Genomic DNA, 26,328 nt, shown 5'->3' on the forward strand with positions numbered 1-26,328 from the left:
TGTCTGGTGTTGTTGGTGATTCTTTTGTTGCGAGGGCTACAGGATAAATAAAAAAAGTTAAGTTTGCTCTCTTATAGTTGTAGCCAGGTAGCAGGGTTTCAACCAGAGTGCACGCCTGCACTTCAGTCTTTTAACAGCCTGGGGAGTACTGGAATTCCTTGGTTAGTCACCTGTGCAAGGGAGGTAATGCATGGGTCTGGGATACTAAAATGATTTGAAACTTACTCATTGACTGAACTACTAGATGCCTTCACAGCTAAGTCTTTGACTTGGAGTAATATTTGACCAAATATTTGGGGCTTTCCAAGTGGACATTTTAGACTTTCCCAAAGATTTTCCCTAGGTAGCTGTTCCTGTATTTTGACCAGTTTCTTTGCTTAAATACAATTATTAACATGCTGAATGAAGAATCTGGGTGTCCCAGTGACACCCAGGTGGTTCCTGCTGCAAGACAGACCAAGGTAAGATGCATTTGTAAGGTGCTTGTGAATCAGTAGAATCTGTTTCTGCAGATGCAGAAATGGCTATGAAGTGCAGTATTATTTAGGTAGGTCAGATGGGTAGGGGGTGTTTTCTATGAAATTTGAGACAATAGCAAGGGATCATTCATGTACTGGAGTGGTTGTCCAGGCCATGGAGCAGCTGGATAGAAGGAATCTGCAGAGCCACAGTCTGGAGAGCCTCATCTGACCCAGGTGGAGATGTCACTTGCAACAGGCTCCAATCACTGGGACTCCCATTGCTGTCCAAAGCAACTGACCAGCACCTTTGACAAATTCAAATCCCCAGGTGTGAGTTATCCTGTATCAGTAGCAATCTGTTTTTTCCCCTAATGAAACAGTCTATGGGAATATGAGTAACAGTTTTTTTCTTTTTTCAGTGTCCTTAAATTTCTTAAATTTGCATCAAATTCACAGTTGACAAATTTGGGGTTATTATTTCATCCTCAGTTCTTCTAGAGAATTTTAACCTGTTTTTCATCAGCTTCAAAGTAGCATTGAATTGTTTAAAGCTTCAGGTAGTGAGTAATTTAAGGAGCAACATTGTAGAAATATCTCAGAGAAGAGAGAAGATATAATAAGAAGATAGTCACTGTTTGTTTATAGAAATGCTTGTTTAAGTATCCAGATATACAGGTGGCTTCATAAAAAGCATGAAGAATATGAATCCACTTCATAAGCATGATTGTTGTGCTCACTGTTGCAGAGATAAACATGAGTGCCTAGAGATAAAAGAGGAATTTTCATATCTACAATGAATTTAGTATCTAGACTCTAAGGTATGTGTTTCACAGTTTTTGTGAATTTTTGTCCTTATTTAATTTTTTGCAATATTAGTTTTTAAATGTTCTAAATACATCTCTGTCCACTTTTAAGATCTTCTATATCTTCCTTATATTCTCAGAGTTTAGCAAACTCTGCATCATTTTAACTAAAGCCCTACCATTCAAGCCAATTTAGGGTATGCTCTTTTTTTGGTTTAAACATCATTTCCATTTGTCCCATTGTAAAATTATAGATCCTGAACATTAATTATTTCTAATGACTCTAAACATGACAGAATTAGTCATTACAATGGTGATTGGCAAAGTTTTTGAAGCAGCAATGTGGAAAGTTAGTAACCTGGGTTTTAGATGGAGAAACCCTGGAGAATATACAATCCCATGCTGCTAATTTTCCCCTGGGATTTGCTGTTCTTGCAGCAAAAAAAGGGGACCTTTATGTTTTTGGCTTTTGCTAACCTCAGGTGAATTCACAAGGACAGGAGGAGAGACTCAGAAAAGGCTTAGGTTTTGCTTTAAATTTCAAAGCTATAAGCTGTGAAAATGGGGTACAGTTCAAATGGGGTACAGTGTCTTTGGCTAGAGTAGTCAGGGACTTTGTGTAGGGGTAGGAGGTAAGGGCAGAACTGGTCTGGAAACTGTAAATGCTGTTTCTGTGTCTTTTCTTACTGTTCTTATAGTCAATTGTTGAGACACTTTCAGTAATGTTCTGATAATAACACTTGCCTCCAAATTGTACACTTATCCTATTCTGTTTACCAAAGTCCTTCTAACAAAAGCATTTGAAATAAATTGCAAAGAGATTAAGGTATTTTTAGAATGTTTTTCTATGTGAATTGTTTGTAGACAGACTCCCAGCATTCCTGCACAGCCATCATCAAGAAAATGTGCACTAGAATTTTTTCACCTTTTTTTGGTATTTTTTAACCATACCAGTCTCTGCTATGATTTAAAATTAATCGCTATTTGCATAATTCCATAAAGTAGGTTTTGCTCCATAATGGGAATATCTAACTTTTGAAATAGTACAAATTGCTAATCTAAACCAAAACATCTCCACAGTGGTTTAAATACAAGAAATGAACACGTTTCATTCCTGAATTTGTTGGGTAGGCATGTTGTTATAAAAAGCCCATGCAGTTTTCAACCAAATAATTTTTTTTTTTATAGGAAAGTATTCATATTAATAAAATATTTTTACAAGTGCTATGGCTGCTTCCGTGTTGGTAACTACCTGAGACGAGAAGTCTTTTCTTATCTGGTAAAGATGGCATCTTACCAAAGAAAGCAGAAACATATCAACATCTTTTCTTGGAATTCTTTCATCATGAGGCTCGATCATGAGAAACCTACTGCAAGTGCTACCTTTGGAAGGGGTTTCCTTCCTTTCAGCCAGTCCTGCTAACAATTTACTGGTAGTGTAAGCTGCATCATTTAATGCTCAGACTAGTCAGGCATTGACTCAGGGTGAGCCAAAATGATCAGTTTTGTGGAGCTGATGTCTCACATGGGATGTATTAGTTGTAACTTTTCAAATAAAGGAATTTTTATTAAGTACAATCTCTTTTTAGTTATTCCTTAGAGATTCTTATTCTGTAGTATAACCTTATCAACACACAGTGAAATTGTCTAACTCTGTATAAAACACAAGGACAAAGAAAAAGAAATATCATAGTTCCTACATGTAGTTTTGCCTCTTCTAAAATATTTTTATTCCTATATTGTGGAATCTTATATCTCTCATTTTTTAGTCATCTGAAAAGAGCTTATAAATATGAGGGAAAAGGATTTCAGAATAGGAAAACAGTTGCATTGCTCAGACCAAAGGATCTGTTTTCAATAGAAATTAATGCTGTATGCTTTGGAAAGACTCTATAAACTGGACCAGTATATGATAACAATTCATTGGTATATTCTACCAGTCTCACTTTAGCTCCAGATCCAGATTTATTGCTATTTGTTACATGCTCTACTATCTCTGCTCTGACATGTAGTATCTGATATCTTGATAAGGAATGCATTCCCAGCCCAATAATACTGCTTGGAATAATCCAGTAGGACTTCGGGTTCAAGATTTTTTTAATATTTTTCTTTCAGTTGAAGTGGATTTTTTTTTTTGGGTTGGTTATTAACGAGTATTTTTAATTAAGAATATAAGATAGAAGCATTCTTAAATATAAGACTGTCTGTTGGTGGATTCACTGTTTACTCTGTGATACTGTCATGCGTTTAAGGTGTTTTTTAGCCTTCAGTTTGATATGATTATCTTGCAGTAGATTGATTTATTGCTTGCAGCCCTGGGCAAAGCATTCCCCCAGACTTGGTCTTCATTCTATTATGCCAGTTCTATTTAGTTGTTCATTTAAAAATCATTAGTGTTTGCAAAATGCTTGGAAGGATGGAGTGCTCTGAGCTGAAAGTGAGAGGCAAGCAAGGGCACTATTGGTGGTGTGCAAATGCTCTGCCACATGTGACAGGAGTGCCTATGTGTGTGGTGTAACTTAGTGGTGCCAGAATTGCTCTGAGTCTCATGCTGATTTGCCTTTGCATGTTTCTGCACAGTTCAGCAAAAGCATCCTGGGAAGGGAGGAGTCCCCACCTTTCTTACTCTATCAGTTAGAAAGACTGTAAAATGCTGCTTCTACTGGCTGTACCTGTGTCCAAAATGTGAGATTTCCACGGCAGTGCAATTCCCACAGAAAGGCTATCCCGTGGGAGTGTCTTTTTCTAGTTCCTTGATGTGACAGTTACATTTACTTCATTACTTTTTATAAAGGATTTTGGTAAATAGCAATTATAAACTCATTAGTCTCATTATTCTAAATGGAGCAGATAAGTGCATATTTCTTCTGACAAGGATGCATGTAGTAAATGACTGATAAATGGAGTTTAGGAAAGGTTTTGGTTGAGATATTTCATAGTAATTAGTCTACTCAAGAAAATAATTCACTCGGTCGTATTGATGGGAAATTGGAAGCTTCCATTCTATTAATCTATTATGTAATACACTTAGGCATGCTGATTGTGATATTTTGCTTTGAGTGTTTTCTCTAAGCATCTATGATTAAATTGTGCAGTAATGGGCTTAATGATAGCCATTGAAAGAGATGACCTTTTGCAGGCCAGTAAACAGAATGTTTTAACAATCTGAGTCTCTCAGCTCTTGCAAAATTAGGAGAAACTGCCTCATGCAACATACATGAGTAAAGGGATGTGTAAAAAATAGGAGGCATAAAGTCTCTTGTGAAATATGAATCTCTCTTTTCTTGAACTGTGCTGGGTTTTAATGGCTTTGGATTGGCCCGAAGGACAGTCTTCTCATATTTTGGTAATTCCTCATCCTTTTAAAACATACCACAGCATCACCTCTGGGAAGTGTAAAGTCATGTCTAATCAAAGAACAGAAACACAGTAAACAGGAGTGATAAAGAATTTTGCAAAATATCCAGCCAGAGGGGAGCCAACTGTTGACAAGGATGGAAAATATTTTTGAGGGGAAAATAATAGAGAGACTATTTGAACAAACAGGCATAGGGAGTGGTCAGCAGTAGATTTAACCCCATTTCCTTCCATTATCTGTCATGTATGGAATACACATTCCTTTACCGCATGTTGTGAGCATGTCCCTGTAGGTCCAGTATGTAGATATATTGACCTTGTTTTTAAGGCTGAGCCTTTTGGTTGATGATTTTGTTGATTTAAAATGGAAGTATTTATATAGGCTTTGCATGAATGGAAAATTTAGGCTTCAGTAATAAAAAATTTCTTGAATTTGCATGCAGGCCTGCCATTTAATTTAGTGGGATTACTGAAAATGGTTTAGACTGGGAATGAAGTAAATGAAGCAGAAACCAAGATGCATATTTACACTGAGGCAAGCAGTTTCGTATCTTAGCTTTCTTTCATGGGTACATGTGGAGGTAAAAGTCCTTTCCATGGTTCAGTGGAGCATTTGGACTTCAGTATGGTATGAAAGGTGGAATCTGGAAATGGCCTGGAAATCTAGTCTTGGTGCTTTAGCCCATACTGACAGTCTAACAGAAACCCAGCCAGCCCCCCAGCCTGACTCCATCCCCTCACATTGGAGAATTGTGTGGATGATCCAGTCAGCCTCTTGCTTCCTTCGGTGGGGCTGTTCATTAGTGTAGGACTGGGGCTCAGTGGGCAGTTAGGAGCTCAGGCTGTAAAGAGACTGAACAGTTGAACATATGAGAACACTTTGCGAAATGGGGAAAATGAATATAAATAATTGATTGTAACCAAAATAAAAACCCCCTGGTTTTATTCCTAACAGATTGCTGTGCCCCAAAGGAGGGAGAAAAGGGAAGCTTACCTGTTCCATGCGAGACAACCCAGGAGCAGGACACAAGGGACAGCCACAAGGCCATGGCTGATATGGCACTGACCTGATAGATTGCACCTGCTGGTAGAGCTCGGGGCTTGGTGCCCTGTACTGGTACTGGGGTGGTCTCTCCACCAACTACAAAAGCAGAGAGGAGGGTGGGATGGGTCTGCTCCAGCCACAGCACCCAGAGAGCTGCCCCACACAGCCTGAGAGCCCAACAACCCCAGGAAAACACCTAGGATTGAGGTGTCTCTCCCTCTGTTATTTTGATCTTTTACCCAGATAGCTCAGAAGATGCTCCAGCAATTGTTTGTTCCCACCCATGTTGCCACACTTCTCTTCACAGAGAAAAGCAAGGCACAAGGATTTCTGAGATTCACATTCTCTGAACCTTTGGTGCTGAACACTGGGGAGTGCTGACCTCTGGCAGTGCCATGGAAAGTTCCAAATTCACTCCTTGGGGGCAGAGAGCAGGGAGAGAGAGCTGCGCCTGTCTCTGGGAGCAGATGTTTAGGTTTAAAACCCTGTCTTGAATGCCAGAGAGAAGTTCATGCCAAGCTTGGAATTTTTCTAGTGGAGGAGATTCATGGAGCAAGAAGGCAGCAAAAACTCAAGCTGCAGACACAACCTGGATCTGATATATGAGCATGTACTGCTAAAGGCACAGCCAAAACAAAGGGTCACACACGTGCTAAATTTTCATAAACAGCTCAGTGCATTCATCTTGCGTGTATGTGTTTTTGAGTGGCAGTGTTATGCAAAATCACTTTACCCTAAGATAAATAAACAACCACCTTTTTTACTAAAATTTTAATATTGCTGACCTTCTCTGCAAGTATATGTGCTTGTTTAAAAGATTGGTTTTGCTCTTTCCATTCCGGAGACAGCAACATTGGCTGTGTAACTACATGTTTGTACACACTTTCTTGACATGGAACAGATATTTTCAAGCTTTTAAGAAAGTGATGGAAAGGTCTCCAAAGCCTTTATGGATTGTGAAAACCTATATAACTCAAATTGTGAAAACCTATATAACTCAAACTCATAGACTGTGGACTTTTGTCCTCGAGTAAGTTATTGAATAATATTAAATATTCCTAGGGAAAAAAAAAATCAGTCTTCTATGTGAGCAGACTGCAGGTCTTTCAGTCTGAGAATTTTTGGGTGCTGGAAAAATAATTCTAAATGATAGAAAAGGAAGTATTTTTCGTTAAAATTTGGAGATTTTTCCCTTTCTAATTACATTTATAAAATTAGATATTTGAATTTTTAGTAAATTTTTTGTACAGTTCTGTTTAGATCATTCTAGGGAAATAAAATCAGGGTTTTTCAAATGCATCAGCTAGAGAAAATCTGTTTGCCTGTAAGTGAGCTGAATTCAGTAATGAATTATCAATGTGCTTGGCAGGATCCTTAGAATCATCGTATCTTTGATTTGAGATAATTATGTCTGGCAGTGAAATTCAGAGTGCCTGCAAGTCTTAAAATTGCATCTCCTGAACCCCCCTTGCTGCTCCTCTGCTCTGGGAAGATAAACTGGGGGGGTGGGTCTTGCTCTCCAAACCCTCAGAACTCTCAGTCTCTGGAATTTTTTCTGGGAATTCCGCTGGATGGCAGCATTTTTCCGTGCAACTCTGCAGAGAGGCAGGCGGGGAAAGGATCATTAAAAGGAAAAAAACTATTAAAGGAAAAAAAAAATAAAGTGAGTGGGGAAGGAAGACGAAGCCAAGTTGAAGGTTGCTACTTTGAAGACCAGCATGCATCTCTGCTTCAGTGTAACTTATGCAAATCTCCAGTATTTGCCTCTCTTCTTTTAATTCCCTGGCAGATAGGATACATAAATTGAAATGAGGATTTCAAAGGAAGGATCTGAGTTTTTTTTTTCTTTTTCCTCTTTTGGTACTTTTCTGCTTACAGAGATCTATTCTAAAGTGGGAAGGTGGCTCATGTTTCTGAGAAGATGAGCAGTGTTTGTGAGTTTTCTCCATTCTCTTTCTTAACTATTACAGGCAATACTTTTTTTGGCTATTTAGTATTATGCTTCAGAAAGCAAGTGGACTTTCTTGTGTTGTGGTTTGCTCAGGCACCTATATGCACAACCTCCAAACAAGCAACTGAGTTCATTTCCATCAGAGCTTGGACTTACCTTGTGAATGATGTGATACCTTCTCTCCCACTCTTGGCACATATGGAGAGCATGATGGTCCTCTTCTTTCTTTCTCTGTGTTTTGGGAAAAATATCTTCACTATGTCCTGCTTCCAGCATCCCCTTGGATATATCACAAGCTGTTACCAAAAATGACCCAAACTCCTGACTTTGGGTCCATGGCAGCAGGTCCTTTGCGGCTGATTCGTGGTTTGCCTTCCAAAGCTGACCCAGCTTCTGCCCAGCTGTGTTTAGCTTTTCTGTAAGCTCCCCATCAGGTTATGAGTTGGAAGGCAGCATACAAACTAGGACAGAGCTCAAGCTAGTAAGCTTAACAACGGATCAGGAAAACAGCTTGTCATAAGCTCTGTATTATATTCCACTGAAGACTTATGCAGAGAGATATATGTAACCTTCCGTTGTGTCTGTTTTATATATATATATATATATATGTATGTATTTATACACACATCTATCTATCTATCTATCTATCTATCTATCTATCTATCTATCTATCTATCTACCTAGCTGTGTGTCTGTATAACTCAAAAACAATGGATCACATATCCACTGCCAACCAGGCAATGGGAAAATAAGTAGCCTCATGAGGAATTAGCAAAGTTTCATTCTTTAGAGGTTTTATATACATATATTTTTTTTCCTTTCTGTATCTTCTTGTAGTTAGGAAGATGCCATGTGCACTAGACCAGAGGGGAAAAACGGCAACAGTCAGATCAGTTCTGCTGGCCACGACATGAAGTGGAAATGGGTGTCCCTAATTATGGGTAAGTATTTCAGTATATATGATCTTCTCTAGCTTAAACCCAAGCTAACTTACTCACAGATCCTTGGAGCACAATTCACTTCTCTTTGGAGAGCTAGAGCTCATGGTCAGTATTAGAGAAAGGGCTCTTACACTGTTTCAGGGCTTGTTGTTTTGCTTTTGCTGTAGCTCCCCCCATCCCTCACCATGGGCTATGCTTAAAAAAAATTTGATGCTAGATAATGTGGTTTCATTTGGGAAAGGTTAGTGGTTTAAAGGAATGCCACTGTTTCGTTCTTCAAGGGGTATTGAAAGGTCAGAGAGGGGAAATAAATTGTCCTTCCATGCAAAAATTTTGATTTGATTTTTATTAATTTTACTGTTTTCCTGTAAGTTAACTTTGCATAGCCAGTCTCTGATACTGCAAGTGTACACTACTGACTGGTGTCTGCCAAATGCTCACCCCTTTACCTCCTCAGAAAGGCTGTTTCTTCATCATGGATAGCTACCCTATTTTAAACAAAGCTCTGCACATATTACTGGTTTCCAGTTTATGCTACTTTGTCTCTTGTGGGGGTACCACCATTAGCAATTAACATTACTGCTGAGCATTTAAGACTGCCAGCTTAGATTCTTGAGCTCCTTTTGTTTTCTCCTTCTCATCCTCTGGCATATATTTGGTCTCATTTAATTTCTGCTGTCCTTGACCTTCCCTCCAAACATTCACATTGAGCTGGCCACATGTTATTCTGCTCTGACCTTATCTGGGCAGCTCTAGAATCACAAATAGCAGAGAGAGATCATGCTGCAAATGCCCTTGACAGAGTGACTCTTGATCCTTAGCATGAAAGGAGGAATGGGTAACATAAGAATATGAGTACCAGCTCTAAAAGGAAGAACACTGCAATGCATTTCAGGTCTTCTAAATACAAAGAACAGCCTGGGCATTTATAATTTTTTTTATTTTTTTTTTTTATTTTTAATAGAGATGTCCCTTGAGAATAGGGAAGCCTTTGAATGATGTGTCTGCTGTGCTGCCCAACAACAATACTGAGAGCTGGATGACACTGTTGGTGACCTTCAGCTTCTAAAGCACAAGCAAATAATACTTACAAGGCTATTCCTGTGCCACAATATGCCCTGACTATTGCACGGCTTGACTTGCTTTCTGAAACACCAACCAGCTGATTTCTGAGGGAAACAATGAGAGGCTGACAAGTCCTGGGCATTAAGACAGCTTAATGGGTCCCTGGCTGTTACACCCCGAGAGCAGGGTGGGCTGCTAGAGCCAAAATAAATGATGTTTTGGCTGGGCCATTTATAGAAGTGTGGTTTGTGGTGAAAATAAAATATCAAATTAATGAGAATTGTAAAGCTGTAGAGTTAAAAAAATCTCTGTTTGTCTGTATAGTGCAAACCTGGTCTGTGAGGTGAAAATAAAAAGTACTGATACATACATGTGTTAAAGGTTGTGGTTGATGTTTAGGGATCAAAATTATAAACCAGTATACTGGACATTTTAAGAGAAAAATAAATTATGCTCTGTGTAAATGAATAGAACATTATTTCTGTCCTCCATGATGTCTTATAAAACAGGTGAATTTGCTCACAGTTTTTCAAAGATGGCTCCCCCTCTCTTCATCTTCCACCTGTTATGTTAGGGAAGTGCATGTTGGTGCCTTGCTTGCAAGGTTGCTCAGGAAAAATCTAAGTGTAAAAGCAAGCGACTTCAAAATACTGTAGGCTTTAATTATAGCAGCACAGCTTCAGGTCTCAGAGAGCTGTCCCTGGGAGGATGCATGCAGTCAATACTGTCTAGACACTGTACACTAAGTACAAGTGTGATATGGTTAATATTTTTGAAGCAGACTCCTCTACTGTTAGTGATCTGCTTTCCATGCCATGGTTAAGCCAGGGTTAGTGGCATGTACTGAGTTCACCTGAGTGCTCCCTGCTGGACTGGATTATAGTTGTCCAGTTTGGTGTCATATTCATAACCTGGTGATGTACAACACTTTGGAGCAGGGCAAAACCCTGTCTGTGAGCAGGGACGCTGAGCAGCCTGAGAGCTGACCAGTGTAATGCCTTGGCAAGTTTAGGTTTATGGCACTGGATACTGTGTCATTTGCACCCTGGTTTATCAGCCAGGAAATCATGTATGGGATAATGTCTCTTGTTATGAGGCAGTGTGGGGTAGTTCTCCTGTGTTTTCCAGATTATTTATCAGTCAAGGTGTGTTTGTGTACTAGTATGTAGGCAGAAACTGGTAAAGCACTTGTATTTGCTTTATTTTTGTTTTCTATGTGTTTTGTTTTTCTCAGTTGTGTGCAAGATAGAAGCAGAAGAGACGAGTATTCTGAAATAGTAAAAAAATGTAAACAGGAAAGAAATCCATATATTAAAAAAATCCAATATAACCATAATTTTACTTCCTATTTGTCTTTCTTGTTTTTATGTATAAGTATTTAATTGTCTGCATCTAAGCATATCCACCTTCTAAAGGTTTTCTGGAGTAGAAATCCTATTTACTGATCTTTAACATCTCTCCACTCCTGTTTTAATACACAGGTACGCTAGCAAACATCCTAACATGCAAACATTGCAACTAGGATTTACAAAGTCATTAGCAGAATAGAGATGAGAAATATAAAGTCTGAGCAGGGAAGCTACTGTTACAGAATTTACAACTTGCTTCCCCTCATCCTTGCTGCTTCATTTTAAATTACAAACAAAACAAAAAACCCCAAGCAAAAGAAAATAAAAAACCCAAACCAAAAAATCCTGATGATTCTGATGAGGCCTGACTCATGACTTTGACAAAGCAAAGTAAACTACACTGGAGCAAGGAGGAGGGTTTCTCATAGCATTTTCCCTGTTCCTGGGGCCCAGGCATCCTTGTCTGCCAAGGACACTGCTCTCCCCTTGCAACCACCTTGAGCCAAATTGCAGAGCCTGGCAGCTCCCAGAACCCTTCACAGTGTGCAGCAGAAGTGATGTTACAAAATGCCTGGTGTTCCTGCTCTCAGTGCTAGATGATGCTCTTTGCACCTAACACATTTTTCTTCATTTCATAACCTTTTTCTTTAAACTCAGTCAAAAAAAGTACTGAAGTGACCTCTGTGGTTTTATGCAAAGGCAGAGGTGTCTTGTGTGGCCCCTTTACAGTCCAGCTGCAGTCTGTGCCAGAGAGTAAATCAATAAATGCACAGCTGTAGTAGCAGAGCAGGCACAAATTCTGTCACTCATTTTCAATTTCTGTTTGCAGAAAATTCCTGTAATAGTCAATTTTCCCAACCCCACTGGCCTCCCTCCTTCACTCCCTTTCTGAAAAACTGAAGAGAGGGGTTTGGAGCTTGCTGAGAAAGATTTGTTAGAGTGGAAAATGTCTGTGGCCAGTGGCTGGGAAGAAAGTACAAGTGGGGGCTGCCCCTTGTGCTGCTCTCTGTGCAGAGGTGCAGCCACTGTGCAGCTCTTCAGAAGCTGTCCTGGAGGTAACACTACAAGATGAAATATCTGTCAGCCTCACTTGGGCTCCTAAGCCTGCAATAGCTGTCGGCGACTAGTGAGAGACAAATTACATGTTTTTCCAGTGCTGTCCTTTATAACAATTATGCCTTAACAGTGGGAGGAAAGGGGATAGTTGGAAGTAGGTCTAATCCCAAAGGGATGGTTCATTTCCTCTGACTACCACACTTGCCAGTAGCTCTGTTCTCCTTCCCTCGGCCTCCCTCCCTCCTCCTTTCTCTTTCCCCTCTCCTCACTCCTTGGCAAAGTTACCTTTGCAGTCATGGCCTGCTCATGGCAAGGATTAATGGTTTATTGGAGTTTGCAAGCCTTACAGTAGTGGGGCACATATTCCTATGAATTTTATTGCAATGCACCACAGTATATAATTTCATTAAGCTGCACATGTCATGGTTATTTGCCATTATTCCCAAGCCCTTTATGTGCAGTTTTATCAGTCTCAAATGGCAAGGAAATAAAAAATGAAATAAAATAGAATAATGCCTAATACATGCAGAGAGGTCAAGGGACCCTATATGCTGACTACAACAACAAATTTATCATCTCATTTATGGGTGGGAAGGGGAAGGGAGCAATTTCTTCACTCTATTTTAATTAACTGTGTTTCACTGCACGGTAGTAAAGATAATAACCATAACATTAGTGCAACTACTACACTATCAAATGCTTGTCACAGCCTAATATTCTCCAACAATATGGCTTCACAATGGAAACATGCACAACAAAAGAGCAGCTTGTTTTGTTAATTTACTGGAGCCCTGTGTTTTTGGAAGGCCTGTATATATTTCTGCAAGCCTGATTAAAATAGAAAGAAGTGTACATAGTGGAGAATAATATTTTTACTGGTGTGGGATTCATTTAACAAAAGTGTTCCTTCAGGAAAACAGAACCAAGATGCTAATGTTATACCTCATTTATTGCCAGCATATTCAGTGACATTTCATAATGTACATCTGTCAGCCAGAGATATAAATGAATGAGGTGAACCATGCAATTTACCCTCAGGAAGTTCCATTAGAGCCCCCAAAGTATAATATTTATAAGGTCAGAATCAATTAATCAGATAGCTGTATTTGCTTTTCAGCTCAGCATGCTCTTCTGCACCAAGCTGTTGCATTGAGAAAGTCTTTCCTATTTGATAAGAGGAGTCAGTTTGTATGTGCTGCATGTAGTCTGTTTTGTAAATCAATTGCTTTCCTCACACAGCTTATACTCTATACAAATACAATCTGTAAATTAAGGGACTGAAAAACAAGTCTCTCTCAAAATACACACCAGAACAGAAGACTTGTGTGTTTCCTGCTCCTTGCTGTAGCCTCTTGCAAATCTGTTGAAAATAAGGAAAAAAAAAAACTGGGAGTAAATGGTGTACTTTTAACAAATATGTTTCCAGTAAACAGAAAGTCTTGTGGGGAAAGTAAAAAATTGTTAATTGTTAAAACTCTAAAGCTACTGATTTGATCAAAGGAGCTCACTCAACTTTGTGAAGAAAGTTGAGCGAGTTCCATCTCAGTATATTTTGAGATGCTTTACAAAAATGGTTTTCCTTTGCAACCATGTTCTCAATGTTCACCACTTTAATTTCCCCTTCTTGGTTAGATGAACCATTGGTTTATCCCTGTGAAAATGTGTCTCCTATCATTTTTGTTATAAATTGCAGTCATTCCCTGGGCAATTTTCAGATGTGTTGGGAACTTTTCCTGGCATTCTGACACCAGTGAAAGAGCAGGCTCATGGCTGCCAGAGCTCCTGGAAGGTGCAGGTGCAGCCTGCAGGTGTGTACTCACCACTCCAGGTGTGTACTCCTGATTCCTAAATGGAGCCTTTCCTGTAAAAGGATTTTTAAAAACTTAATTTTAATTTTGATCATATTGTGACTTTCTTTTGTTTTCTTTCCCCCCCTTTTTTTTGTAGGCAACAGATGCAAAATATAAATTCTGATAGTAAAATCTGTGTCAATATGTTTTCACTGTCATAAATGATGCCAAGATATGATCCAGCATTTCTTTGTTTCTTTGTAAGTAAGTTTATTTAAGATGGTTCAAAAATTACCTGTTATCTAATAAAATTACTTTTCTCTGAACATTCCTCAATGTTCACTTTCACTTTCAAGGATGAAAGTGAAAGCAGGAAGGGCACATCTGAAATCACTTGTAGAATTATTACAAGCAAGGAATTAGCTAGGAAAAAGTCCTAGAACAATGCTTTGCCTTCACAGTTTATGATTAATATCCATAACAACTAACAGTTTGTACTTAAAGCTTCTCATTTTATTGTGGGGGGTTGAATAGCTCATACTTCAGATTTGGTCTTTTGCTCTTGAAGAATGTGGATGGCAAGACAAAATGGGTTTTCTTTTTGACCAAAACTACTGTCAGAAAGTGCTGATACATCCCAAAACCAATACCTCCCAGAGTGGGTGCTCTGAGCACCAGAGGAAGGAGAGATGAGGCCCCTGTGTATCATATAACCCCGTGTAAGTACTCACTTCAGAAATAAAGAGCAATGCCCAACACCCCTCAGAAAGCCAGGAGACTGGTTTGGAAGAGGAGTTGATCCTAAACACTGTGGGTAAGTGCACTCAATTCACTTCTGGCCAAAGGGAGAGTGGGAGGGAAGAAGTTCAACAGTTTCAGTAGCTGAGTGTGACAGAGCTATCAGCCACAGAAGAGATCAGTGAGCTGATTTATCAGGAACATATAAAAATGAGTTTGAATACTTGTTTTATTGACATTGATACCAGTGACTTCAATGCTGTTGTTTCCATTCCCAAGCGAGCATCCCAACCATCACTTAGGGGGTTTCCCATTTCTTTCTGGGCTCTTGAGCATCGGAATGAAACAGATGACAAAACCCTGAAGCCCAAATCTGCCTGCCTGTGTGGCAGCAGAAAGCAGAGCTAGCTGTTGAGGCATTCTCCACTGTGGTAGATGTGACTGTCTTTATGAAGCAGCCAGCTTATCAGGAAATACAGTATTTTTATAAGTGTGGTGTGTGCAGAGTCTGATTTGTGTATATTTATTCTCGCTACATAGTTGTATCAAGGCACTGTGAACATCATGTTTTTGTTTGCTTGATTTTATTGTCTCTGGGCTAGTGAGCATCATTGGTGCCATATCACTGACCAGCTGGAATTCATGATATTTTTCTGCTGTGTGATTTTGCTACTGAAGCCTTGTAAACAGAGGGCAAACACTTCTGGAACAAGAGTGAATACCCTTGTTTGCATATGAATGAGTATTTGTATGGACCCTTATTCTCAGCATTTATGCAAATGCAAACTCATACATGTGAAGGGGTGTGGAAAAGGGAACAAAAAACCAGAATCAAAATGAGAGGCTGGATTCATGGAAATGTTTGTTTTCCATTATTTGTCCTGTTCCCTTCATCTTTTCTATTGCACAGGGTTTCAAAATGGCCCACACCATGTGCAAGAGTGTTTTTGGTCTAAGGCTTTCTGATTTAACCAGATAGCAGAAGGAAAGAATAGCTCATCCAAATGGAGGAAATGTCAGGCAATTGTTTCCAGCCAATACTCATAGTTTTCCTAATCTCCTACCATTGTAGGGCAACTAGGAGGACCAAAATCAGTGATGATTTTAGAAAAAGATGAGGAGGTAATGGCTTCTTTGTCATGGCAGGTTATTGCAAGCTTCTCTATGTTAATGGATAAGGTAGTTTAGATTTTGCCCTTTTCTCCTGAAAGTGGCATAGTAAATAATCTTTTATCTGTGCAGGGGAACTCTTCTGCAAGCAGCCAGGGCTAGCTCATCTTGCTGTCCATTCATACAGTCTCTGTCATACACTATCCTGCTGGGAACTGCCTGGGACACTGCAGGCTGGCTAAGGTTCAGGCTGCAGGTAGTGCCAAGGGGCAATGTGCTTAATAAACTGTTTTTGCTGGTAACTGTTCTCCCAAAGTAGAGCAAGAGCAACAGAATTATCACTTAGCTAAGGAATAAGAGAAGCTACAACTGACTCTGTCTGGTGTTTACACAGTGCTTTGTGGCAAGACCTGAAGTGAGCAAGGTAAGGTGCTGCCTCTTAATATAGTAGAGTTCATTCATCTCCCACAGGACCACATCTTGGAGGCCCCTTTTAGGCTAGTTTATATGTGCCTCCCTTGGGTTTATGCACATTTATTATGGAAGCATTTAGCTTTTCTTATCCAGGCCTTACTTTCAGGCTTCTGCTTTTAAAATTTTATCTGGTTTAAATTTTCATGTTAACATGGGCTGCAATTATTTACTGAGATTTTGTGGGATTCCATCCAGTAAATGAATATATGCTTCCTCTGTTTAGATTTATTCCCCTTTACCATGCCAAAATCCCCTGTTTACATTTGGGATGCCCTGTGATTGGAGATCAGATGTCCATTACTCATGTCTGCCATGACCCCTTTTAACACTTAGAATTGCTGGTTAGCTGCCTGTGTTAAAGCAAAAGCTATGATGCAGTCACCTTCCCAAATGTCCTCCAGAATCCCTCTTGCATACTGTGAGCAGCTCCTCGTGGTTCCTGCACACCCTCTCAAGCCATATCTTACACTAATATTTGACTTATGAATGACAAAGAGGAGAGGCAGAAATGAAACCTCTGTAGAGGAGGAGGAAGAAGGGAAAATCTGATCATGGCACACTCTTTAAACAAAACCCCAGAAAAGTTAAATGACTGTGTTTTGGTTGACTAAGAAGATTTATGATCTTATTTGTGGAGGGAAATCTAAAGAAGACCTTGGAAGTTAGGTTAGAATAGTGTTGCTGGTCATGTTTCACTCTGAAAAAAGAGAATGGTGCTAGAAAGTTTGTGAAGATAAGAAAAAGAAAAATAAAGCAACAAAGTTATTGCAAATGAACATTTTTTTTTGGCCATCTGGGATGGGGAATGGTATCACAGAAAAGGAGTATCTAAAGATTGAAATTCAAATAGTATATGACAGCAAGCTGAAAAGAGGAGTCAGGGAATTGTAAAGAACAATGAAGCAAAACAACGAAATCTAGTTACTACATGCAGAGAAGTAGACTGAACAAACAAAGAAAAAATATACTACTCATTGGTTCTTTTAAATGAGGGTAACAAAAATCTCCTTTCTACATCTAAGGCAGTGTACAGTGAGCACTAGAGAGATGAACAGGGAAAATACTTCAATGAATAAATAAAATAAGATAAACTCTATTAACAGTAAGGTCTACAAGTACCATTGTGGGGAAGATAATTCATCTGACTGCTCAAAAATCAAACATAATTATAGTTTGAGGGAGAATACCACCTCTTAATGTTACTGAGGATGGTTTGGGGGTTCTAAAAAAACAAAACAAAATAAAAACATGGTGAAGAACAAAAGAACATGGTCTGTGTAAATTGATGAACATGAGAGAAAGCCCATAGGTTTACTCTTCTCTATGTGGTTTGGTGGAGAAATTAAAAGGCAGAAGAATGCCTTTCCATTTCAGTGACCCTGGCAAAGGCACATGAAGCTGCAGAGAGTGGAAATGAAAGAATTAATCAAAGAAAACTAACCTAAATGTTGTTAACACTGTGCTAAGAACCAGAGGGACATATCTGGAGAATAGTGCTGCACAAACATAGATCTAACACCAGGGCTTCTGTAGTGCAGGCAATATGGACCTGGCACAGAGTACACTTTCTCTGCATGTACAATCTACAAAAGACTGTATGGATAAATGTACCTGTATTTATCTAAGATAATTCTGAGAGCAAATTACAAGGGAAGCTCTATGGAAGTTGTGCAGGAAGTTTGTGTCTATTTTAACAAAACCTATTGAAATCTGTCAAAAATCTACTGTAAAGAGATTAGCTTATTATATCATAAAACTGAAGTAAATTTCTCCCTTATACTGATTAATTTGAATTGGGATGTAGATAGAGCAATGTGTTTTCTATACAGGGAGGTGAGTTCAGACTGACCTGTAGTTTGAATTTATTCTATGTTCTTTACTAATTTGCTAAAAAAAATGGCCTTATTCCAAACCTTCTTAATTCTCTGAGGTACTTCCACAGCTGAAAAAGCTTGTATGTGATTCAGTACTTACTTTTTTTTTAAATTAAATATTTATGAGAATTTCAGTTGTAAGGGATCAGAGGAAGATCATGAACAATGAGCTGATTTATTGCTGCTCTTCCAGTTGAAGATAATGTGAAAGGATCTCAGTAGCCTAATGAAGTTTTTTATAAAGACACAGCTTAAAGCCCATAAAAAACTGCCATTATGTGATAGCTGGTTGAATGCATTTATTGTCCTGTAAATATAATTGTTTGTTAAGCAATCAGCTGGGTTTTCTGAGTGCTATCACCAACCACTTTTATTTGAAATCATGTTGGATTTAATGTATATTCTTATTCCAGGACTATCTCTCTTCTAGTTTTTTTTTAATGTTTACAGCAGCAGAAGCTCCACTGAAATCTAACAAGTCTCTGTATTTAATCTGATGCAACTAGCAGAATAGCACTGGGCTTGATATTGTGATGTGTGCATCATCCAAGCCCTATATTACAAGTCACACCATTGTGTAATACATCAAGATTCATCAGAATGTTGGTACTCCTCCTTTCTTTCACAGTATTTTAATAGAGAAGTTGATATCTGAGCAATGATGTCTTAATTAAAAGGACAGTTAATTATTTGTGATGAAGACAGGGGAATGGGGAAGCTTCACTGCAAATGATTTTTTGCATGTTTGGGTTCTGCTGAAATCATGATCTCTCTCTCTGCATAACGTTCCTGAGTGAATAATGCAGTTAGTATCAACTCTTATATATTGGCCACTGAAACTTTTTTAAAAATGTAAACTGCTTAGAAAAGTTTGCAGAATAAAGGTCTTCTGAGAGTTATTGTATACTATTAATTAACTGGTTTGGTTTTAATTTCTGGGTTCTTTGCTTCTTCTCATCTTTTAAACCATTTCTTAAATAAAACTATCATGTCCTGTACAAGAAGCTTTTCCTTTAACTTGACTTGTAATATATATTTTTGTATGTTACTTTATATATCTATTTCTTTCACAAACAGAAACAATTCCCTTGGCTTTCTAATACAAGTGGAGATTTTAAGTAGATGTAGCTTAGACACTTGAAATCACTGGGACTCTAGGTGTGGATTCTGCCAAGCTGAATCTTCAAGTGTTGATTTAAACTGTTTACAGATTGTGGCTTCACCTTGAAGCAGAGGTGTAGTTTGTAGTCCTTGTCTCCAGTCCATGAATGGAGCCTGGTTCTTGTTCTCTCTCCTTTTACTTATATTGAGGTGTGTGCAACACCTCCCTGATTTCAAAAGTGACTGCATGCAGAACAAAACAGATTTTTCTTTCTGCAATCCAGTTGGATGAGACTATTGGTGATTTGCTTTTTGTGCAGCCTCCAAGAGCACCACCTGCCTGCCTCAGGCTCTGGAGCCTGGGATGCCACCACAGGACACAATTAAACTGAATGGGACAGGCAGTTCTGGGTGTGCTGCAGTGATACCAACAACTGTGGGTCGTTCTGTGGTCTCTGTACCTTGAGAGAAAGCAACACGTTGCCCTCTTTGTGATGAGGAGGAGAGTAACACAGAAGCTGAGAGGTAGTGGGTGTAGAAAGGATTTCCTGCACGCTTTTCAATCTGGGCTGTGTGCTGAAGCCTGGGAAGAGAAGTAAATTGCCAGATGGTACACTTGTCACCATCTTGTCCTGCTTACCGTCTGACAGGAAGCCTTTGCAGCTCCTTGCTTCCTTGATGACAGGCTCCTTTGATTTGATCCAGCCTGTTTTAAGGCAGTAGGATATCTGGGAGGTGGGTGTGCATGCCTGTGAGCTGGATTTTAGAGAACCCTACAGAGCATTATGGGAGTACGTGTGTGCAGTGCTTTTGCACCTTAAACAGCAGCTTGCACAGAGGTTTGGTGATGCATTGGTTTTGTCATCTAGATAGGATCACTTCCAAATATCAATGTTGCAGTATTTATTTAGTGTAGTTTCTGAGGCTTGCTTTGTGGAAATATCCTTTTACCCTCTTTAGCTCTCTGTGGTTTAAAGAGAAATATTATCCCAAATGTCTTCCTGTCTGAGAGAGGGTCAGAGCAGTGGGGTCTGCTTTGGAGAGGCAAGGGCATAAATTAAAACTTCCTGCTATGAAGCAGATTAAAGCTGAATGAAGTTTGAGGCATGACACTTGATTCAGAGGACTGAACATAGGTGAATCTTTTTCTTGTGCAGGGACTAGCTCAGCTGAGGCATGCTGTGTGGGGATGTGCTGTTCCTGTAAAACAGCTCTTGAATTCATGGTCAGGAAGTGGTAGCACCTCACAGAAGCTTGCTAGGCTTTAGGTGGGGCTGAGGGGCTTTTGTCTCCACATCTCTTGGCAGCTGGGGCTCACTGATCCTCCTGTGAACATCTCATGTTGGGTACGTCTCAGGTGCCTCCTGCTTGCTGCCCTCCACTTTCATGGCATTTAGTCTAAATTGGGTAGGTCCTGCTTAATCAGACATGGAGAAGGAAAGACCTAGAAGCAAGCTGAACTTCTTGATCAAGGCTTACTGCAGAGGTTCATGGAACCTTGGCACTTAAAATAATTTGCATGAATGCTGTGAGTGGTCTCCAGTCTTTCTAAACTTACTGGAATAAAGGTTTGTGTGTGCAGTGGCTAGGGGAGGGGGTCCTCATTCCTGGCTCAGTCCTGCTGTAATGCAAACAAGAGATATTAATCACAGACCAGCCGGACTGGATGTGTTTCAGACACACATCTAGCCCATCCCTCACTAACCAGTTCATAAAGCTCCCTGGTGATGGGGATTCCATACATCAGACAGGAGTCTATAGTCAGGCCCTGGATCATCTGCCCTCCTTGCTACTTTAGCTTCCCATCTTTTGGCATACATGTTAGTTTTTGCATGTCAGTATTTTTTGCAAATATTGTTGATTTTTCTGATTCACTTGCAGGGCTATTTGATCTGTGTCTGATTTAGAAGCAGACTCAGTGTACATGTTTTATACAGTGTGAACAGCTCAGTGCACTTTAGTGCTCAAGATCATAGAACTCTTTTGTAAACAGAGAGAAAAAAAGAAAGAAAGAAAATAACCTCACAACTCTTTTTTATTTCCTTGAAATGTGCCCTTAAAAGCATAATAATGCTCTCAATGCTCATATAGATACCTTAAAAAAAGTAAAAAGAAAACACATTCTTTCTAATCCCTACTACATCCTTGGAGTTGGTTGATGAGTATTTCAAAGTGTGTGTGTTTTTTTCTGTCAAAGCTTTTCTGACAAGCAGTGATATTTGCTGTGAATCTTAAACTTCAAAAGATAGGAGTATTTAGTAAATGAATTCATTTCAAAGGATTAGACTTCCACTGCAGATGTTTTTGTCTGCCTTATTTCCCTTGAATCTTATAATTGCATTTCTCTCCTGTACCTGCAACAGATTAATAATCTTCCTTTGCTTTCATCACACTCCAGTGGCTTTAGCTTGTTTTTATCAGCTGCTTCTAATAGTTTTGATTTTCTTTACTTAAATCTGAAATGGAAGCATCAGTGGCAAAGTAATATAGTAAGTGATAATAATATGCAATGATGCCTTCAATCTCCTTTTTTCTCACCTCCCCCCTCACTCTAATGACATTCACATGATGGCAAAAGTAAACAAGAACACATGTATACAAAAAAGGGAGAAAGTTCTTTATTTTGCTGAAATACAAAGTTCTATATTTTGCTGAACTTTTATATTGCTGAAATGCTAAACTGATGCTGGTCTCTGTGTACGGGCCCATGGCATGAGATGGAAAATCAATGGATCAAGGGCTGCAGTAAAGTGCTTGCAATCTGTGGTCTAACTGACCATATAGCTGAGGTTAAATTGACATTTCTGCACCAGCCTGAAAAGGTGGTAACTGGGAGCACGTGTCACATATTTCAGAGCTTTCTTTTCTAGGTTCTCGTTCTGGAGAGGCCAGATGCAGTCACCACCAGGCCACTTGCAGTGCCTCTCTGCAGCAGCGCAGCTGAATTGTCAGCGTCCGGCTAGCTCCAGCACTGCCAGCAGCACGAGGGGGCTCTTCTCCCGAGAGCTGGCTTCGGGATAGCGCCTAAGGCAATGCCCAGCTTGTGACTATAGGCACGCCTTGTGCAGGACAAAGTCTAGTAAAGGCTGCACCAGCGGAAAGAAGATGGCGGACTCCAACTGTCACTTAATCCAGGCTTTAATGAATCCCACGGGGACCAGCAGGAGGAGACCAGGAGGGAGGGACTACAGCAGTTTTTAAATGGGGGAGGATGTAAGGGAGGTACCAGTCCCTGAACCAATGATGATACAGTGGGGAGTGGGATCCAAAGGACTGACATGGGGAAAACACCAATGGGGACAATTCTGAGGAGGGGCCCCCGTCCCTGGACCAATCATCCAACTCTCCTTCTGGAAACTTCTAGAAATAAAGGTGGGAATGGAGAGTGACTGGCAGGGCACCAGGGAGGGGTTGAGGAAAGGATACATTGGTTTCTAGGGAAACCGGGGAGGAGATTTAAGGGATACAATGACAACTGGGGTGGAGCCAGGGAGACAGACAGCTCCAAAGGCGGGAAAGGTGAACTGGGGCAGAACCATTTTCAGACATAGGGGGAAATGGAACAAACCAACCTAGTAGCTCAACAACACACAATACAACACCTCTCCTGAGCAAACGTGCTCCAGCAGAAGGAACCCCAGAGAAGGTGGGCTGTATTTTGTGCCAGAGTAACTGGCAAAGCTGTGCCACACAAAGAGCAGCAGCTCCCTTTATCAATGAGCACCTCAGAAGGTCCACAGAGATCTGGGCCACTCCTGGGACCTGGATGAGTCCTTGATTTCTCCTTTGGTTTTGCTTCTCCTTTGGTTTTGGTTCTCCTTCAGTTTAGCTTCTCCTTGCTGTTTGTCTTTTGTGAATTCTCTGGTGAATTCAGTGAATGGGTTTCTTTCCCTTGAGAAAAGGGAAGGTACCTCCCATTTTCCAGCCACCAGGAGATATGAGTCATTTGATAGGAAACAATAAAGCCTTATCACAATAATCTGGTGTCTCAGGTGTTTATTATTTCCTATTAGTAAAACAGTCCCACATCTGTGAGTTCATCAGCTTTTCATTAGAAGGCACAAATGGCTAACAGTCTCTTATTACAAGCTCTTTTAAGACTAAACTATCCAATTAAGAACTGACACCTAGATTATTTTCCCTTTTAATCCAATAACTGATCCCAAAGAGCCTGCGATGCGGACTTTTCTGCCCAATTACAAATGCCACCCAAACCCATGGAGAAGAAGGAAAAAGAAGAAGAAACTCAGGAGGACACCCTGTGCCCTCCATTTTGCTTCCATCCCCAACATACTAAAAATCCCAAGACCTAAATTTCTCACCAAGTGATACACCTACACTACTCTCTATAATCTATTTCACACTTTAGTGGATTCTAGTCTCTCTTGAAGTCTAGGAAACTTTCTCCATGGGTCAGGGCACCAGAACAAAAGAAATATTCCCAGTGCTCTGGGTTTCCACAACCTGGGACTGTGCTAGTTATAGGCAAGGATGTTACAGCCCTTGATCTTATTTGTGTGTGTGTGTAAGGGTTTAGGAATTGTGCTTCTAGATTTAGTATTTTCACAAAAAAAACCCCTGCCTCTCTGCTACAGGATTTTCTTTGAAGCTTGGCTTTGGCAAGTGCTATTACCTGTCCCAGGAAAGAAGGAATAAAGGCAGACTTCTTTCCACAGGCAATTCCAACACTCTTATTTATAAATGATCCTGTTATTTATTCCTGCTGTTTTTATTGCTGCAGTTCCTAGAAGCTTGTGTCATTCAAAATAAATTTAAATTTAAAGAGAAGTGTTTTAACATCTAGTTCCAAACCCACTGAAATCTGTGTAAAAACTGTTTGTGATTTGGATGGGACTTTTGTATCTTAAATCCAGACCTAGCTGATAATGGACATGATTTATGTACCCAGGCTGTGACTTTATCAGCTATCTAAAGCTATGGAGAGGTGGAACATTTTCAGTTTGGGGGCTTTAGGAGAGAATGGAGTTACATTGTAAATAGCAGGATATTATTACTGACTCAACAATGCCCTGACAATGTTTCATAAAAAATTTTCATGGCCAACACAAAATTTAATTTTTCCTCCTGTTTTGTGGTGGTGCAATATTATGTCTCTGACTGCATTGTGCTCTTTTGTTTTGCTGGGTACTTGTGTTTAAACCAGTACACAGGCTCAGTCTGTTTTACATGGACAATGTGTTGAGCAGTTAATGTCAGCATTAGGATAAGCTATTTACAATATATCTGTATGGATTTTAACACTATTTAATTAGGGGAGGTTTTTTTTTTATCTAAGACACAGGGTGTGTGTATTGCATTGTTAAGGAGTAGATTGAAAGTTTTTCTATGATCTCTCAGATAATTTTTTGGCTTTCTCTGGAAAGTGGCCTTTCCTCCACAGAGAGCATAATGACAAAAATATATCTCTTAAGATTTAACCTGAGGAGAGAGAAAGAGAAACAAAAGTCATTGGTCTTTGAAGACAGGTGGAATATAAAAAACATGTCTCCTGTGCTGCTGTACAGACAATTTAATCGTGTGGATTTTTCAGTGTTAAATAATGGATGCTATGATCTGTCATGTGGCAGTTTTCTTAAGGTTTGTGTGTTACTCAGTGGATTGACTTACACTATTTTTTAGATAATAAGTGAACATGAACTACAGAGAGGACTCAAATATATCGCAACAACCACAAAATTGAGAAAACACATTGTAGACTTTGCTTTTTCTCTGTGTTCCCTCTGACTAGGCTCAAAGTCTTCAGCTTTCAAGGCCATGAACAGGAATGTTACAGAAACACTAGACTAATTTAAAATTCAATGATATTTCAAAAGATGAATAAACATATTTGATCAGATCATCCTGTGCTCCTGAAGGTTCTCTTTTTCTCCCTCAGAACTCTGTAGTCATCCAGTCAGAGGTACAGCCTGCATAAACAATTTGAGTGCCCTCTGTAGATGCAGGGAGCTGGGTGGGCTCTGGAGTGTTTATCAGCCTTGCCCATGCCTCAGTGTGATGGATCTCTTGGGGCACTGACTGCAGGCAGTGGTCTGCAGTGCTCTAGCACTGGGCTTTGAGAGTCTGCTGCTGTATTGTTTGTAAATGAAGCCTTTTGTTCGATGAGATTTACAGACATGTTTGGGCAAATAAAACATCTAATTTGAGTGGTCTAATTGCTGACTCTAAAATGCTGTTTGCACATTACACTGTTTAATTACTTCAGTCTAGTAGTTGTCTAGCAGTGTCTCAATCTGTTATATCTGCCAGAATTAAAGGAGGGGGAAAGGAATTTATTTGGGTGTCATTCACTGTGCAACAATTGTACAAAACCTTAAATGGAGAAGCAATGTTTGTCCATTTTAATACTTTTTGTTACAGTGCCACAATAGCATAAAATAAGGAAAAAAAAATCTGTGCGGCTTCTCTCTAAGGTTTTGTGGTTCTTGACAGCAGTAAAATGTAGTCTGAGAATGCAGTTCATAAAATAAATGCCAACAAAATACAAACTAGCATAGTCTTTACATTTTTCCAACACAGCTCTTAAAATGAAATGAAATTATATGTGAGTATAATGGGAAGAATAAATGCAATTAGTCACATTGTGCACTCCACTCTACTTAATTCAAATTGTGAGAGCACAACTTGTATTAGCTTTATATATAGCTCCATTTAATTCACAGCTCTCAGCAATCCTACCACAGTTATGTACATTCTTTACAAGGGATGAAAAAGTAACAAAGCTGGCTATCTTTTCAGGACATCACATTGCCTTCTAAACATGTGCTTGCATATTTGTAATCTGTTGTCCTCTTGGTAAAGCTTGTCTAAGAAAAGTGCTGGAATGGGAACGGAGTCTCTATATGCAGCTGCACAACACAGTATTTTTAAATCAAAGACTACCTCACCTTGTGGGAAAAATGCAGATCATTAGCAGTATTTTCCCTTTGCTATCCTCTTATGAGTATTGCATTCATTACTCTGATCATTTCTAATTGTTCACATTTGTGGGAACCTGTATCTTCTGCAAAGGTTTCATGAGGCATTGTACAGTGCCTCAAAGTTTACTGGGTTTGATTATGAGGGGGAGCACTGATTCTCTAAAGAATGCTTTCTTGGGGAGCAGTATCTCCCGTAGGCCAAGAAGCTATGAAACAGGATTTGCCTGGAGTGCCCTTTTGCTGTCTTCTGCTATTTAATGTGATCATCATCCAGA

At 39.6% G+C, this 26,328-nt stretch overlaps 1 protein-coding gene across 15 annotated transcripts in view; it reads left to right on the plus strand.

Moving 5' to 3' along the window:
- The window catches only part of LOC129129144 (uncharacterized), a 134,330-nt gene that overhangs the window by 51,625 nt on the left and 56,377 nt on the right, over positions 1–26,328 (plus strand). For 12 of the 15 annotated variants that reach the window (XM_077180086.1, XM_077180096.1, XM_077180090.1 and 9 more), the window contains one exon: positions 8,455–8,558. The exons of 1 other annotated variant lie outside the window; for it this stretch is intronic. In XM_077180086.1, coding sequence (XP_077036201.1) covers positions 8,468–8,558 — 91 coding nt within the window. In that variant the 5' untranslated portion in view covers positions 8,455–8,467. Of the gene's footprint in view, positions 1–1,206; positions 1,280–8,454; positions 8,559–9,522; positions 10,960–26,328 lie in introns of those variants that run through there. 2 more of the 15 variants (XM_077180153.1, XM_077180162.1) reach the window with 2 other exon arrangements.

This window comes from Agelaius phoeniceus, chromosome 1 (genome assembly GCF_051311805.1).
Source record: "Agelaius phoeniceus isolate bAgePho1 chromosome 1, bAgePho1.hap1, whole genome shotgun sequence".
Classification (NCBI taxonomy): Eukaryota; Metazoa; Chordata; class Aves; order Passeriformes; family Icteridae; genus Agelaius; species Agelaius phoeniceus.